General features: G+C 38.7%; 1 protein-coding gene across 5 annotated transcripts in view; it reads right to left on the bottom strand.

Moving 5' to 3' along the window:
• Nucleotides 1–49: 49 nt before the first annotated feature.
• The window catches only part of SMC4 (structural maintenance of chromosomes 4), a 56,675-nt gene continuing 43,601 nt past the window's right edge, over nucleotides 50–13,123 (bottom strand). For all 5 annotated transcript variants that reach the window (XM_058187602.1, XM_058187598.1, XM_058187600.1 and 2 more), the window contains 2 exons: nucleotides 12,608–12,791; nucleotides 50–5,766 (listed from right to left, as the gene is read on the bottom strand). In XM_058187602.1, coding sequence (XP_058043585.1) covers nucleotides 5,590–5,766; nucleotides 12,608–12,791 — 361 coding nt within the window. In that variant the 3' untranslated portion in view covers nucleotides 50–5,589. The remainder of the gene's footprint in view (nucleotides 5,767–12,607; nucleotides 12,792–13,123) is intronic.

Here is a 13,123-nt window from a genome sequence, read left to right as displayed (position 1 = left end):
GAGCCTGGTAGAAAATATATTTTAAATAATGTACGTTAGTAGCCTCTTTTCTGTTAGTCATACCATATATGGTGTATAGCAGCTGCATGATGATCAGGGAGTAGGTTTTTTTGAAATTTGTTATTTCCATCCTCAGTATTGATTCTCTCATTCATGCTTTTAAATTTTAAAATTTGTAATGGATTTTTCAGGTTTCAGAATTTGTATTTTTAATTAATAAAAAATTCCTTTAGCTATAATTGTATTAATAGTTATATTTCTGAAGCTATTTTAAATAAGTATAGAAAAATAAACTTCTTGAGTAAGACTAAGATTGTAACTGATGAGAAACACCATATCTTTTCAACATGCATGTTTGTTCCTCCTCAAATTTTAGTGCAAATATCACTTGTGATTTGCTTTAATATGGGGGTCACAATTCATGAAGTTTGGGGACAGATGGATTTTTTTTATTTTACTGAATGTGGATACTTTCAGGGAAATGGATCCTTTTCAAAGAAAAACAAATACAACTTGTTAAATTTTAAATAACAAGGGGCACAAGGAACCTATAAATGTGCTCAGTATTAAACTTTGCCAGTTGCAGACACTATAAATGAGAAAAGTTTTAGTGATCTAGAAGAAAAAAATCCCAGTGTTTCATTTATCCTACAGCTCAGTATGAATCTCTTAAATCCATCTGTTTTGTCTTTACAGGGGGTGCTATATAGAAATCAGGAATATTCACTTTTTAAATATATATATATATTTAAAACTTGACCTTAGAAAGTAGTCCAATCATATCTGAAATGAAGCTAAACTATTTTGGTAATCTGCTTTCAATGCTGAAATGTAAATATAACGAGAGGATTTATTAATTTCAATATACATGAGATTAAATTTGTTAGATAATATCAAAGGCATGTTACCTAGCAGCCTTAGAAATACAGCACCTCACTTTAGGACTAACTGCACAGAGCTACAGTTCCCAATGCTGAGGAAGCCAAGGCAATTTTAATGTAAAAAAATGTGGTTTACAACCTGATTTAAGTAGGTGCAGAGAATTGTTAATCCTGCAAGAAAGTGTGAAGATGATCTTCCATTTCTCTATTAAGCAATTGGCCACAAAGCATGATAGTTGTGGCACAATGATTCTCAAATATTTCTACATCTAATATATCTAAAAGGGATTTTTACTTGCAAAGTACACTTGCAAAGGAGGGGACCACTACCGGACATATTTACCATTTTCATCATTAACATCCAGATCTTAATAGACAAATTGCCAGGGATCAAGTATAAGGGACTGGATAGAAGCAAGCATCAAACTTGTGCCCAAGATTCAGAAACTATTTCTCCAAATACTTTGGACAGCTTTCCAGGCATTGTTAGACATAAAATTTTATAGATGTCTGCAATGTCCCCCTTAGCAAATTTTTAAAAATGAACAAGGTTTCATCTGGGTTAAAATTGCAGAATAATTCTTAAAGGATGTACTAGTGATAGAAAAGTAAGTGGGTTTTGGCTGTTCTTTTTCTTTCTTTGGCTGTGATAGAGCAGACAAAATAATAGTCACTGTGGCAAGATGAGCAGCAAACAAATTTAATAAATGTAAATAAATAATACATTTATATTTACTCACATTCATAGGCATTTAGATTTTCATAACCCACTTTCTAGCCATCCAGCTGCTTATTTAATTTTTTTTCAGAGTCAAAATAACTTTTCAGCTTCTACATCTTCAGTAGGCATTTCAGATGCCCATTTTCTATCTTAGAAGGCATTCTAAGCATGACACGGCCATGAGAGGCTCACTAACCCTGCCAGCAAAAACCTTCCAAAATACAGGAATTCCTAGAATGTCTTAAAAGTTTCAAGAAAGGAATTGATGTAATAGGTCCTTTAATCCTACAGAAGAGATCAATTATTGCCAAACCAAAATTTATATAGTAAAGAAGTTGCTACTGCACAATAATGGAATCTCTGAATCTTAGCTCGCACACACCTAATCCTCTTTGTCCAATTGCAGATCAAACTAAGGCAGATTTAAAAGTTGTCTTCTGTAATAGAAGTTTAAAACTGGTACAGGCTCAAAGGTGGGGAAGAAGCGTTTCATCTGATGCTGCTAGGAAAACATTTAGGGAAGGCTCAATTTCTTGTGAGAGCACCATGGCTGTCAAAACAATTTTATCCTAGGAACCCTGGCTGTGAACCAACAGAAGTCTGCCCAGCAATACGGACTACTGTTTACATTCAGAACTCTGAAAGGGCCATGGGTTCAATATGGAAAGAACAAGTAACTCACCCATCTGCCAAACATACTCCGTGTCCAGTGCTTAATTTGATGCCCAGGTCTGATGGTTCCCATTCCCACTTATTGAAATAGGGCTGTGTATGAGGTAAGCATTGTCAGGGTAGGGCTCTATTTAAATTTTGTTAGCCATCTTTGTTGCTTAGAAATTGTTTCTGCCTTTCACTGTAGAGCATGACTAATTTTTAAAGATTTTTTAAATCACCCTGCCTTTATTTTTATAAATAACTCGAGGCATACCTTATATTCCTTCCTCTTATTTTTCCCACAACCCTGTGAGCGAGTTGAACTAAGTGAGTGACTCACCCAATGTCACCTAACCAGTTTTCATGTCTATGGGAGGACTAGTTTTTGAGTTTCTAGCCTGGTGCCTTAACCACTAGACCAATGATGGCTAACCCTTTTGCCGTTTGCGTGCAAAAAACGGGGGTCGCGGGTGTACATGCCCACATCCGTAATTCAATGCGCCCTGCTCTCCCACGTATGTGCACGTGACCCCCCCATGCTCTCCCCCGCTTTTGGCATGCAATGGCAAGGTAGGCCCGTTTTTCCCCTTCCCAAGGCTCCTAGAAAGCCTCTGGAGCCTGGGGAGAGTGAAAACAGCCTTCCCCACCCATCCTGAGGGCCTCCTGAAGCCGGAAACAGCCCGTTTCCCGACTTCCAGTAGGACTGGAAGGCCAAAAAATCAGCTGGCTGACGCGCACATGCGCACTGGAGCTGAGCTAGGACAACACTCATGTGCCCATCAATATGGCTCCGCGTGCCACCTGTGCCACACATGCCATAAGTTCGCTATCATGGCACTAGACCAAACTCTTCCTGCCCCTTCCTTCCCCATCCCCTCACAGCCTAGGAGTAATCCTGTGATTCTGGGGATTTGGATAGCAAGGGGAATAGTGTGATACACATTCCTTATAGTAGAGAAGCATAATTGTTGAGAAGGAAATATAGCAAGTGTGAATTTCTAAGTATACGACACTGCTCTGCTCTGGAGCAGTGAACTATGAAGTACTGGTAGCACTAAGGGAACTGTTGGAATAAGTAGCAATTGTGAATAAAACCTTTTAAATTTTTTATAGAAACAGTCATGTTAGCTGGGAAATCTATAAAAGAAATAGGCTTGGCAGCCTGTTTGCAATATCTCCCACTTTTCAGTATCTTAAGACCTTTTGTTGTTCCTAAATGCATATATAGAAATAAGGGGTTGTCAGCACCCTAAATGATTAAAACTGGTAGCTTTCTGCAGCATAAAAATACATATATTGAGCTAATGCAGTATCAACACGGAAGGAAATAGGAAAGGGGAAATTGAATACCATTCTTGTCACATTCAGTGTTTAGAATTACTCGGCAAGTCCCATGACTTTTGTTTCAGGCAAAATCCAGACCACCACCCACAATCCAAGTTTTATTTCTACCAAACTGCAGCTCATTTGAAATGGTTTGTGAAAAGTTTGAGGTGATGTTTGTTTTAGGCTTGAAATAAAGCCGGTTTTCCATTTTGGGCACACCCTTAATTTGTTTGAGAAACATGGAATATGATTAAGCAATTTTAAGATTACTATGGATGAACATTCATTTTATTTCAATTCAAAACATGGAGTTAAAGAAAGATGTGCAAAAATCATATTCTTTATCCTCCTTTTCTATGGAAAAGCTTTTTTGCTATAAAATATAAATTCCAATTGAAGAGGTTGTTCCAGGATATTCTCTTCCTTAAAACTCAGATAAAATCAAACTAGGGCTTCCTGTCTCACAGAAGGAATGAACTCCAGAAATAAAACTCAAAACTATTTTGTAAAAGCTTCAGTATAATCCATACAAGTAATTTAATGATGGGAAATGGGACTGGAATTTTCATCACTAAGCACATCATGACTATAGACTACAAGATCCCCAAAATCTTACAGTAATGGGGCTCCTTAGGCGCAGTGTAAATGACTTACAGGAGCAATTTGCAACTTTCCCTGTCCCCTTCCGCATTGGCTTCAGTTGGGACAAGCCAGCGAAGGTCACAAATGGCTGTCATGTGATCAGTCGCCAAGCATCTAGATCGTAATCACATGACTGTAGAGATGTTGCAACAGCTAGAATTTTGAAGACTGGTCTAAAGACCTACTTGTTCAACACTGTCACAACTAATTGCTTGAGCAGGTGGGAGAAATACGACCAGCAATGGTGGCAATAGCAACCACAGCAGAAACAACTGGCCCAATGGTAAATGAAGTGACTGGAGGCTGGCACAGTGCTTCCCTACATGGTTGCCAAGTTGGACTGCATCAGGTGAGTCCATTGTAGAGGCTCTCTGGTGAGCAGGCAGCAGAGCTCAGCCATGCTGCAGATCAGCTATCCTTCAGCTAGCAAGTGGCATAGAATGGATTATGGATGTAGTCTCTGCCCTAATTCTTGGGACTGGTACCATAGAGATTATAAAGACAATCTGAGCCAGCACAGGATGAGATCCTATAAAATGTATGTATGTATGTATAAATACATACATACATCCTTCTGTCTGGTAGAACATAATGAATCAAGCCATCGTTCATAAAACTTAACATTGTCTTGTTAACATTAGCTATAGTTTTCTAGGGTAGGTAAAAAAAAAATTTTTTACTGCCAAATGGGATATTCAGACAAAAAGTTTTCTACCACAGCTATTTTAAGGGAATCAACTTATTTAAGCATCATATGCTTGATGGATATTGTCTGGTTAAGAACCATGGGATTTTTCTGGCATCGTAGCATCGTGTCCATTATTAGAGTGTCTTATTCTGCAATACATGTATGTGAACATATTTCAGCAATAATTTTTAATTATTGCTGAAACGTTTAAGATAATGGGCTTACAAAATGTTTGAGTCAGGGTCCGTTTAACCATTATTTATTGTACCTGGGTTTTAATTGTCAAATCAATCCCAAATCCAGATGCCAAACCAAATCAAAGAACCATACCGCAGCTAGCACAATATCAGACTCTGCTCGCTATTCATTTTTTTTGTTATGGTTTATCAACTTATTTACTAGAAATTTATCAAAATTTTATTTTCAAATTCAAATAAAAATAGCCTGTATTTTTTTTAAAAAATCCACCATTTTAATCACTAGGTACTTCTACCAAAAGTCACATTTGAATTATTTGTCTGTTTTAAGAACTCACTTAGAGTTGAAGAGATCTATATTGTTTAAGATAATGGACACTCAGTAAAAAAGTTAAATTCAAAAAGCACTTATAGAAAATAGATATTAAATTATTGGCAAATCTTCATTAGGAAAAAAAATGTTGAAAGAAAAGTCCATATTCAGAAGCATTCTGTGGAACCAGGTTCAGCAAGTCCCTTTGATGCAATAATTTTGGGATTTGTTGCAACACTTTTTGTTGTATTGTAAGTCTTGTAAATACCAATAAGTCTGTCTGCTATTTCAAACATGTTGTTTCGCAGAGAAATGATGATGAACTGTGCGTTTTTTGTTTGCTCCTGGAAATTGGAATAAATTTTGTGTTAATATTCGCAACACAGTGATTTTTTAGAAAATGCTTTTATAATCCTTCCCAGTTACAATAATAGAACCAGCACTTCTCAGTATTGGCCTCAGCATCAACATTAGTAACCCTCTTCAACTGTCTTAAGAGAAAATAAATTTCAGTTATTAATTAGGTTTTCTTACACAGAAGGTGTCAGGCTGTCCTGAGTCTCTAAAATTATATCACTTCATTCCCTGCAGATAAGTTGAAAAAAAGACTACTAAATTTTTAAAATAAGGCACACAATAATAAGTAATTCTGAAGATTAAGTGTTAATGTATCAAAGGAAAGGGGAAGAATGAGAAAGTTATTGTTGGCTGGAATAGATGAAATCCTCAAGAAGAATAAGAACAAAAGACATGTAGTAGAATCAATGATAGTTTGTAAGGAGAGAAAGAAATATGAGGTATATAACATAACATAACATAACATAACATCAGAGTTGGAAGGGACCTTGGAGGCCTTCTAGTCCAACCCCCTGCCCAGGCAGGAAACCCTACACCATCTCAGTCAGATGGTTATCCAACATTTTCTTAAAAATTTCCAGTGTTGGAGCATTCACAACTTCTGAAGGCAAGTCGTTCCACTTATTAATTGTTCTAACTGTCAGGAAATTTCTCCTTAGTTCTAAGTTGCTTCTTTCCTTGATCAGTTTCCACCCATTGCTTCTTGTTCTACCCTCAGGTGCTCTGGAGAACAGCCCAACTCCCACTTCTCTGTGGCAGCCCCTGAGATATTGGAACACTGCTATCATGTCTCCCCTAGTCCTTCTTTTTGTTAAACTAGACATACCCAGTTCCTGCAACCGTTCTTCATATGTTTTATCCTCCAGTCCCCTAATCATCTTTGTTGCTCTTCTCTGCACTCTTTCTAGAGTCTCAACATCTTTTTTACATCGTGGCGACCAAAACTGGATGCAATATTCCAAGTGTGGCCTTACCAAGGCATTATAAAGTGGTACTAGCACTTCACGTGATCTTGATTCTATCCTCTGTTTATGCAGCCCAGAACTGTGTTGGCTTTTTAACAGCTGCTGCACTGCTGGCTCATATCTAGATGGTTATCCACTAGGACTCCAAGATCCCTCTCACAGGTACTACTATTGAGCAAGGTACCACATATACGGTACTGGTGCATTTTGTTTTTGGCCTAAATGTAGAACCTTACTTTTTCACTGTTGAATTTCATTTTGTTAGATAGCGCCCAATGTTCAAGTCTGTCAAGATCTTTCTGTAACTTGAGCCTATCTTCTGGAGTGTTGGCTATTCCTGCCAGCTTGGTGTCATCTGCAAATTTGATGAGTTCCCCATCTATCCCCTCGTCCAAGTCATTGATGAAGATGTTGAAGAGTACTGGGCCTAAAACAGAGCCTTGGGGTACTCCACTGCATACTTCCCTCCATGTGGATGTAGTTCCGTTGAGGACTACACGTTGAGTGCGGTTGGTCAGCCAGTTACGAATCCATCTGGTGGTGGTGCTGTCTAACCCACATTTTTCTACTTTATCTAGTAGTAGGTTATGGTCTACTTTATCAAATGCTTTACTGAAGTCCAAGTAAATTATATCAACAGCATTCCTCTGGTCTACTAATTTTGTCATTTTGTCAAAGAATGCGATAAGATTAGTCTGGCATGATCTGTTTTGACAAACCCATGTTGGCTTTTGGTTATTACTTTGTTTGCTTCTAGGTGTTCGGTGATTCGTTGCTTGATTATCTTTTCCAGAATCTTCCCCGGTATTGAGGTCAGACTGATAGGTCTGTAGTTTCCTGGATCTGTTTTTTTCCCTTTTTTGAAGATGGGAACTACATCAGCTCTTTTCCAGTCCTCTGGCAGCTCCCTGTGCTCCAGGATCTTTGAAAGATATAGTTCAGTGGTTCTGAGATCACGCCTGCCAGTTCCTTCAGAACCTTGGGGTGTAATCCATCCGGTCCTGGTGATTTGAACTCGTCTAGGTAGACAGGTGTTCACTTACCATTTTCTTCCCTATTTTAACTTGTGTTTCTAATCTGTTTTTGTAGTGCTGTTTTGATAGGTTGGATTGTTTTTCCTTTTGTGTAAAGACAGATGCAAAATATGAGTTAAGTAGATCTGCTTTCTCCTGTTGCTTGTCATCTTCTTGCCACTTTCTCCCAGCAATGGGCCAATTGTTTCCTTGACTTTTTCTTGTTTTTAACATGTTGGAAGAAGCTTTTTATTATTTTTACTTTTGTCGCTAGCCTTTGTTCATTGTGAGCCTTAGCTTTCCTCACTTCATCTTTACAGGCTCGGCTATTTGCTGATATTCTGCCTTAGTTATTTGCCCTCTTTCCACTTTTTATATTTGTCCTTTTGTCTTTCAATTTGTCAGATAGTTCTTTATGCATCCATGCTGGTTTCTTTTGTGATCTACTATTTTTCTTCTTCATTGGTATTGTGTTAGACTGTGCTTTTATAATCTCACTTTTCAAAATTTCCCAAGCTTCTTGAGTTGTTTTCCCCCTGAGGATTCTCATCCATTGAATCCTTCTCAAGATCTCTCTAAGTTTATTGAAATTAGCTCTTAAAGTCCAAGACTCTAGTTTGACTTTGTTCTACTACTTGTATTTGCTTAATGTTGAATTCCAATATTGCGTGGTCACTTGCCCCAAGGTTCCTGTAGCTTCAACACCTTCTATCATTTCATCTCTGTTAGTGAGAATTAAGTCCAATATGGCTGATCCCTTGTCGCCTTCTCTATTTTTGGGAAACAAAGTTGTCTGCTAGGTTTGTTAGGAACCTGTTGGATCTTCCACTTGGTGCAGAGTTTGTTTCCCAGTTGATGTCAGGGTAGTTAAAATCCCCATTACTACTGTGATGTGCTTCCTACATACCTTAGTTAGCTGACTAGCAAAAGTTCATCTACTTCCTCTGTTTGGTTGGGTGGCCTATAGTATAGACCTATGGCAATATCGTTTTCACCCTTTTATATTGACCCAAATACATTCAAGATGATTTTCATCATTGTTGTGCTCTATTTCTGTAGAGATGTAGTTATTTCTTATATATAGTGCAACTCCACCTCCTCTTTATTTGGTCTATTTCTTTTAAATAATTTATATCCTCTAGCTGTATGTTCCATTTGTCAGTTTCATCCCACCAAGTTTCCGTAATGGCAACAATATCATATCTACCCTCATTTACTTGGATTTCTAATTCACCCTGTTTATTCCTCATACTCTGTGCATTGGTGTATAGACATTTGAGTCCATTTGGATTGATCTTGTGTTTACTGTCTACATAACCTGTGTTGACTGCCCCTACTTTCATGCCACCTGTTGGTTTAGTGCACATGGTATGGCACTCACTGTTAAATGCTTGGTTTTGCTTGATAGCATGGTTGATAGTCTTACCCATACAGACATCTATGTTACATGCACTGATAACCCTTTTAGTTTTCGATTGCTGGGGACAGAAATTTTCTATATCAGTTAATTCTCTGTCCCCACTGGTCAGTTTAAATGTTTCTCCTGGAAATCTGTGAATGTATTGCTAAGTAACTCAGTCCTTTCTTTGATGGATGCAATCCATCTCTTTGTACAATTTTTCATTGGACCAGTTGCAGACATCATGACTAATAAAACCAAAGCCTTCCCTTTTACACCACTCCTTTAGCCACACATTAAACTCCACTACACGCTGGCCTTTACCTTTTTGTTCCTTATGTACTGGTAAAACCTCTGAAAAGTTAAGCCTACAACCTATGCTATTAAGTTCATACCCTAAGCTCTGGAAATCATTCTGCACAGAAAGCACATCCTTTTGGGACAGATCATTTGTGCCAAGGTGTATAATAGCATCAACATCAGAATCCTTACTGGCATTCTTGACTATCTTAAGAATACGCCTCTTGTCTCTGCTGGCAGTAGCACCAGGTAGACACCTGGCGTCTTTCAAAACCTCCATATCCTTTCCTAAATTTACATCCCTTACAATTGAATCACCAATCAGAAGGTGGTTTCTCTTTTTGGATACCTTGCTCTTCTTGTGTGACCGATCTGTAATACTTGATACACACTTTTCCAAAGTAGGTTCACACTTTTCCAAAGTAAGTTCTTCATCTTGAACCATAATCCCTTGATTGTTTGAGTTATCAGTATCACAACTACCTTGATCTGTCACTTTAGTGTTCCTATTTAGGTCAGCAAGGGCACTATATCTGTTATACTGGGACACTGTAAAAGCTTTGTGTTTATGGTTCACAGCTCTCACCCTGCCAGATCCCACGGTTGTCCATACTGCCCTTTTCCTGCAGGATCTTTGTGGTAGAGGGGGCTGATGGCTCAGCAGCTGGAATGGCTGAATTGGGTACCTAATTTCTGCTTGGAGAGCATAGATTAGAGATTCTAGATATGTAATCTGTCCACGTAGACTGCTAATTTGTTTACAAAGAGGACAGTACCCAAATTTGAAAAAGGTACTGCGAAAGACAGCTGCAAAACAAGTATTGCACTGAACTAAGCCAGTCATTTTGAATAGAATAAAATCACAATCTCAAGTGGACCAACCCTGAATATATTATTGCTATATTTTATTTATAGTGATTAGATTAGATTCGCGCGCCTAACGGCGCGCGGGTTGTGAAAATGAGAAAGAAATGCAGAAATTTTCCACCCCCACTCCACCCCAAAGCAGCAGCTCAAACTCACGTGTTTTTCTGAAGCAAATCAGAAAGAAATGCAGAAATTTTCCACCCCCACTCCACCCCAAAGCAGCAGCACAAACTCACGTGTTTTCCTGAAGCAAATCAGAAAGAAATGCAGAAATTTTCCACCCCCACTCCACCCCAAAGCAGCAGCTCAAACTCACGTGTTTTTCTGAAGCAAATCAGAAAGAAATGCAGAAATTTTCCACCCCCACTCCACCCCAAAGCAGCAGCTCAAACTCACGTGTTTTTCTGAAGCAAATCAGAAAGAAATGCAGAAATTTTCCACCCCACTCCACCCCAAAGCAGCAGCTCAAACTCACGTGTTTTCTGAAGCAAATCAGAAAGAAATGCAGAAATTTTCCACCCCACTCCACCCCAAAGCAGCAGCTCAAACTCACGTGTTTTCTGAAGCAAATCAGAAAGAAATGCAGAAATTTTCCACCCCACTCCACCCCAAAGCAGCAGCTCAAACTCACGTGTTTTCTGAAGCAAATCAGAAAGAAATGCAGAAATTTTCCACCCCACTCCACCCCAAAGCAGCAGCTCAAACTCACGTGTTTTTCTGAAGCAAATCAGAAAGAAATGCAGAAATTTTCCACCCCCACTCCACCCCAAAGCAGCAGCTCAAACTCACGTGTTTTTCTGAAGCAAATCAGAAAGAAATGCAGAAATTTTCCACCCCCACTCCACCCCAAAGCAGCAGCTCAAACTCACGTGTTTTTCTGAAGCAAATCATATACTGAAGAATATTGGTATAAACTAGTTTTAACTATATTTCCTTTTCTTATGTCATACCTTAATGTTTGCCTCATTTATTTATTTACTTTATTTTTATTTACTGGTATCCCGCTTTTTTAGTTTTACAAATAACTCAAGGCAACAGACATATCCAACACACCTTCCTCCATTTTCCCACAGCAAACCACCCTTTGAAGTGATTTGGGCTTAGAGAATGACTCGCCCAAGGTCACCCAGTTAGTTTTTATAGTGGAACTTGAGCTCATGGTCCACTTCTTTCTAGTCTGGTATCTTAACTATGCAAAATATTGAAAAGAAACAACATGAGTATGCTTGCACTAAAACGGGAGTCCCCAACCTTTTGGACCTCAAGGACCATCAAGTTCATAATTTTAAATCCTGCGACCACTAATACAAATCCAACGCACCACTTGCTGAAGCGCCTGGACTCCCAGTGACAGGATGGGGTCCTTCAGGCACTCTCCCTTCTCTCTTTCTTTCTCTTTCTCCCCCCGCCCTCTTTCTCTCTCTCCCACTCATTCTCTCTCTCATCTCTCTTTCTCTCCCCCTCATTCTCTCTCTCCCACTCTCTCTCTCTCATTCTCTTTCTCCCCCCCCACTCATTCTCATTCTCCCCCCCCTCTCATTCTGATTCTCTCACTCTCTGATTCTCTTATTCTCTTTCTATCTCTCATTCTGATTCTAATTCTCTCTCTCTCCCACTCTTTCTCTCTCCCCCCACTCTCTCTTTCTGATTCTCTCTCTCTTATTCCTTCATTCTGTCTCTCTCATTCTCTCTCTGATTTTCTTTCTTTCTCTTTCATTCTGAATCTCTCTCTCTGATTCTGTCTCTTTTTCTCTATTTCATTTTGCATGGCATCAGCATTTTGCCTTGGTATATTTGCGCCAGCCAGTGACGCAAAGCAGCCCTTGTCTCCTGCTGCTTGGGACTCGGAGCTGTAAACGGTGTCTGGTCAGGGGAGCAGACGGATTTTGCTCTCCATTGCGGACACCAGATCGCCCCCTGCAAACTCTCATCTCTTGAGGAGCCTGGCTAAAATTTCCCATGCCGCTTCAGTGAGCACTCCTCAAGAGATGAGAGCTTGCTGGCGTCCGCAATAGAGAGCAAAATCTGGCTGCTCCGTGGACCACTGGTTGGTGGTATCGCTGCACTAAAATACTGGTCATGTGCATTTTCTACAGTGTTTTCTACCCAGTTTTTGCAGTTGTGAATTAATCAAACACTTTAAAAAATTATTTTCAGATTTCATTTTCTTAATTTGTGGGAGTGTACATTTCCAAAAAGTTCAAATACTTTTATGTACAACTACTGTTATCTTGATATTAACATATATAAAGTTTGAATGATGTTAACTTCTGTTAATACTTACATATATGTAAAATGCTACAATGGAAACATTTTTAAAATCAAGGGCAGCATCAATTTCATCCATGAAATAGAGAGGGGTTGGCTTGTAATGATGCAAAGCAAAAACCAAAGCTAATGAGCTCAATGTCTTCTCTCCACCTGATAAGTTAAAAATCTTCTTCCAACTTTTCTTTGGTGGTCGAACACTAAAAGATGATATTCACAAATGTATGCTTTACTTAATTTCACATTAACATCAAGATGCTTTAAGCAAACCAAAAGCACATTATATCTATCATCCCAATAATTTTCCATTAATCCTTCAGACACATTAGAACCATCATTATTTTTGTAGTACAAATTAATTAGATTTAGACATCAATTGTTACTCTGTGGCTAAACAAGTTTGGTGAGCTGTGAAACCAAGCTATTGTGGTCCATATTCTTAGCCCTTATTTTATCCTGGTCCATCATTTAGTGCTAATTGATCTTGTAACAGATGCATCTTGCTTTTAAAATGGCTTAATTTAAATTAAGA

The sequence above is a fragment of the Ahaetulla prasina genome, chromosome 6, assembly GCF_028640845.1.
Source record: "Ahaetulla prasina isolate Xishuangbanna chromosome 6, ASM2864084v1, whole genome shotgun sequence".
NCBI classification, from domain to species: domain Eukaryota; kingdom Metazoa; phylum Chordata; class Lepidosauria; order Squamata; family Colubridae; genus Ahaetulla; species Ahaetulla prasina.
Note: the sequence above shows the minus strand (reverse complement) of the source record. Positions and strands in the feature narration are given on the sequence as shown.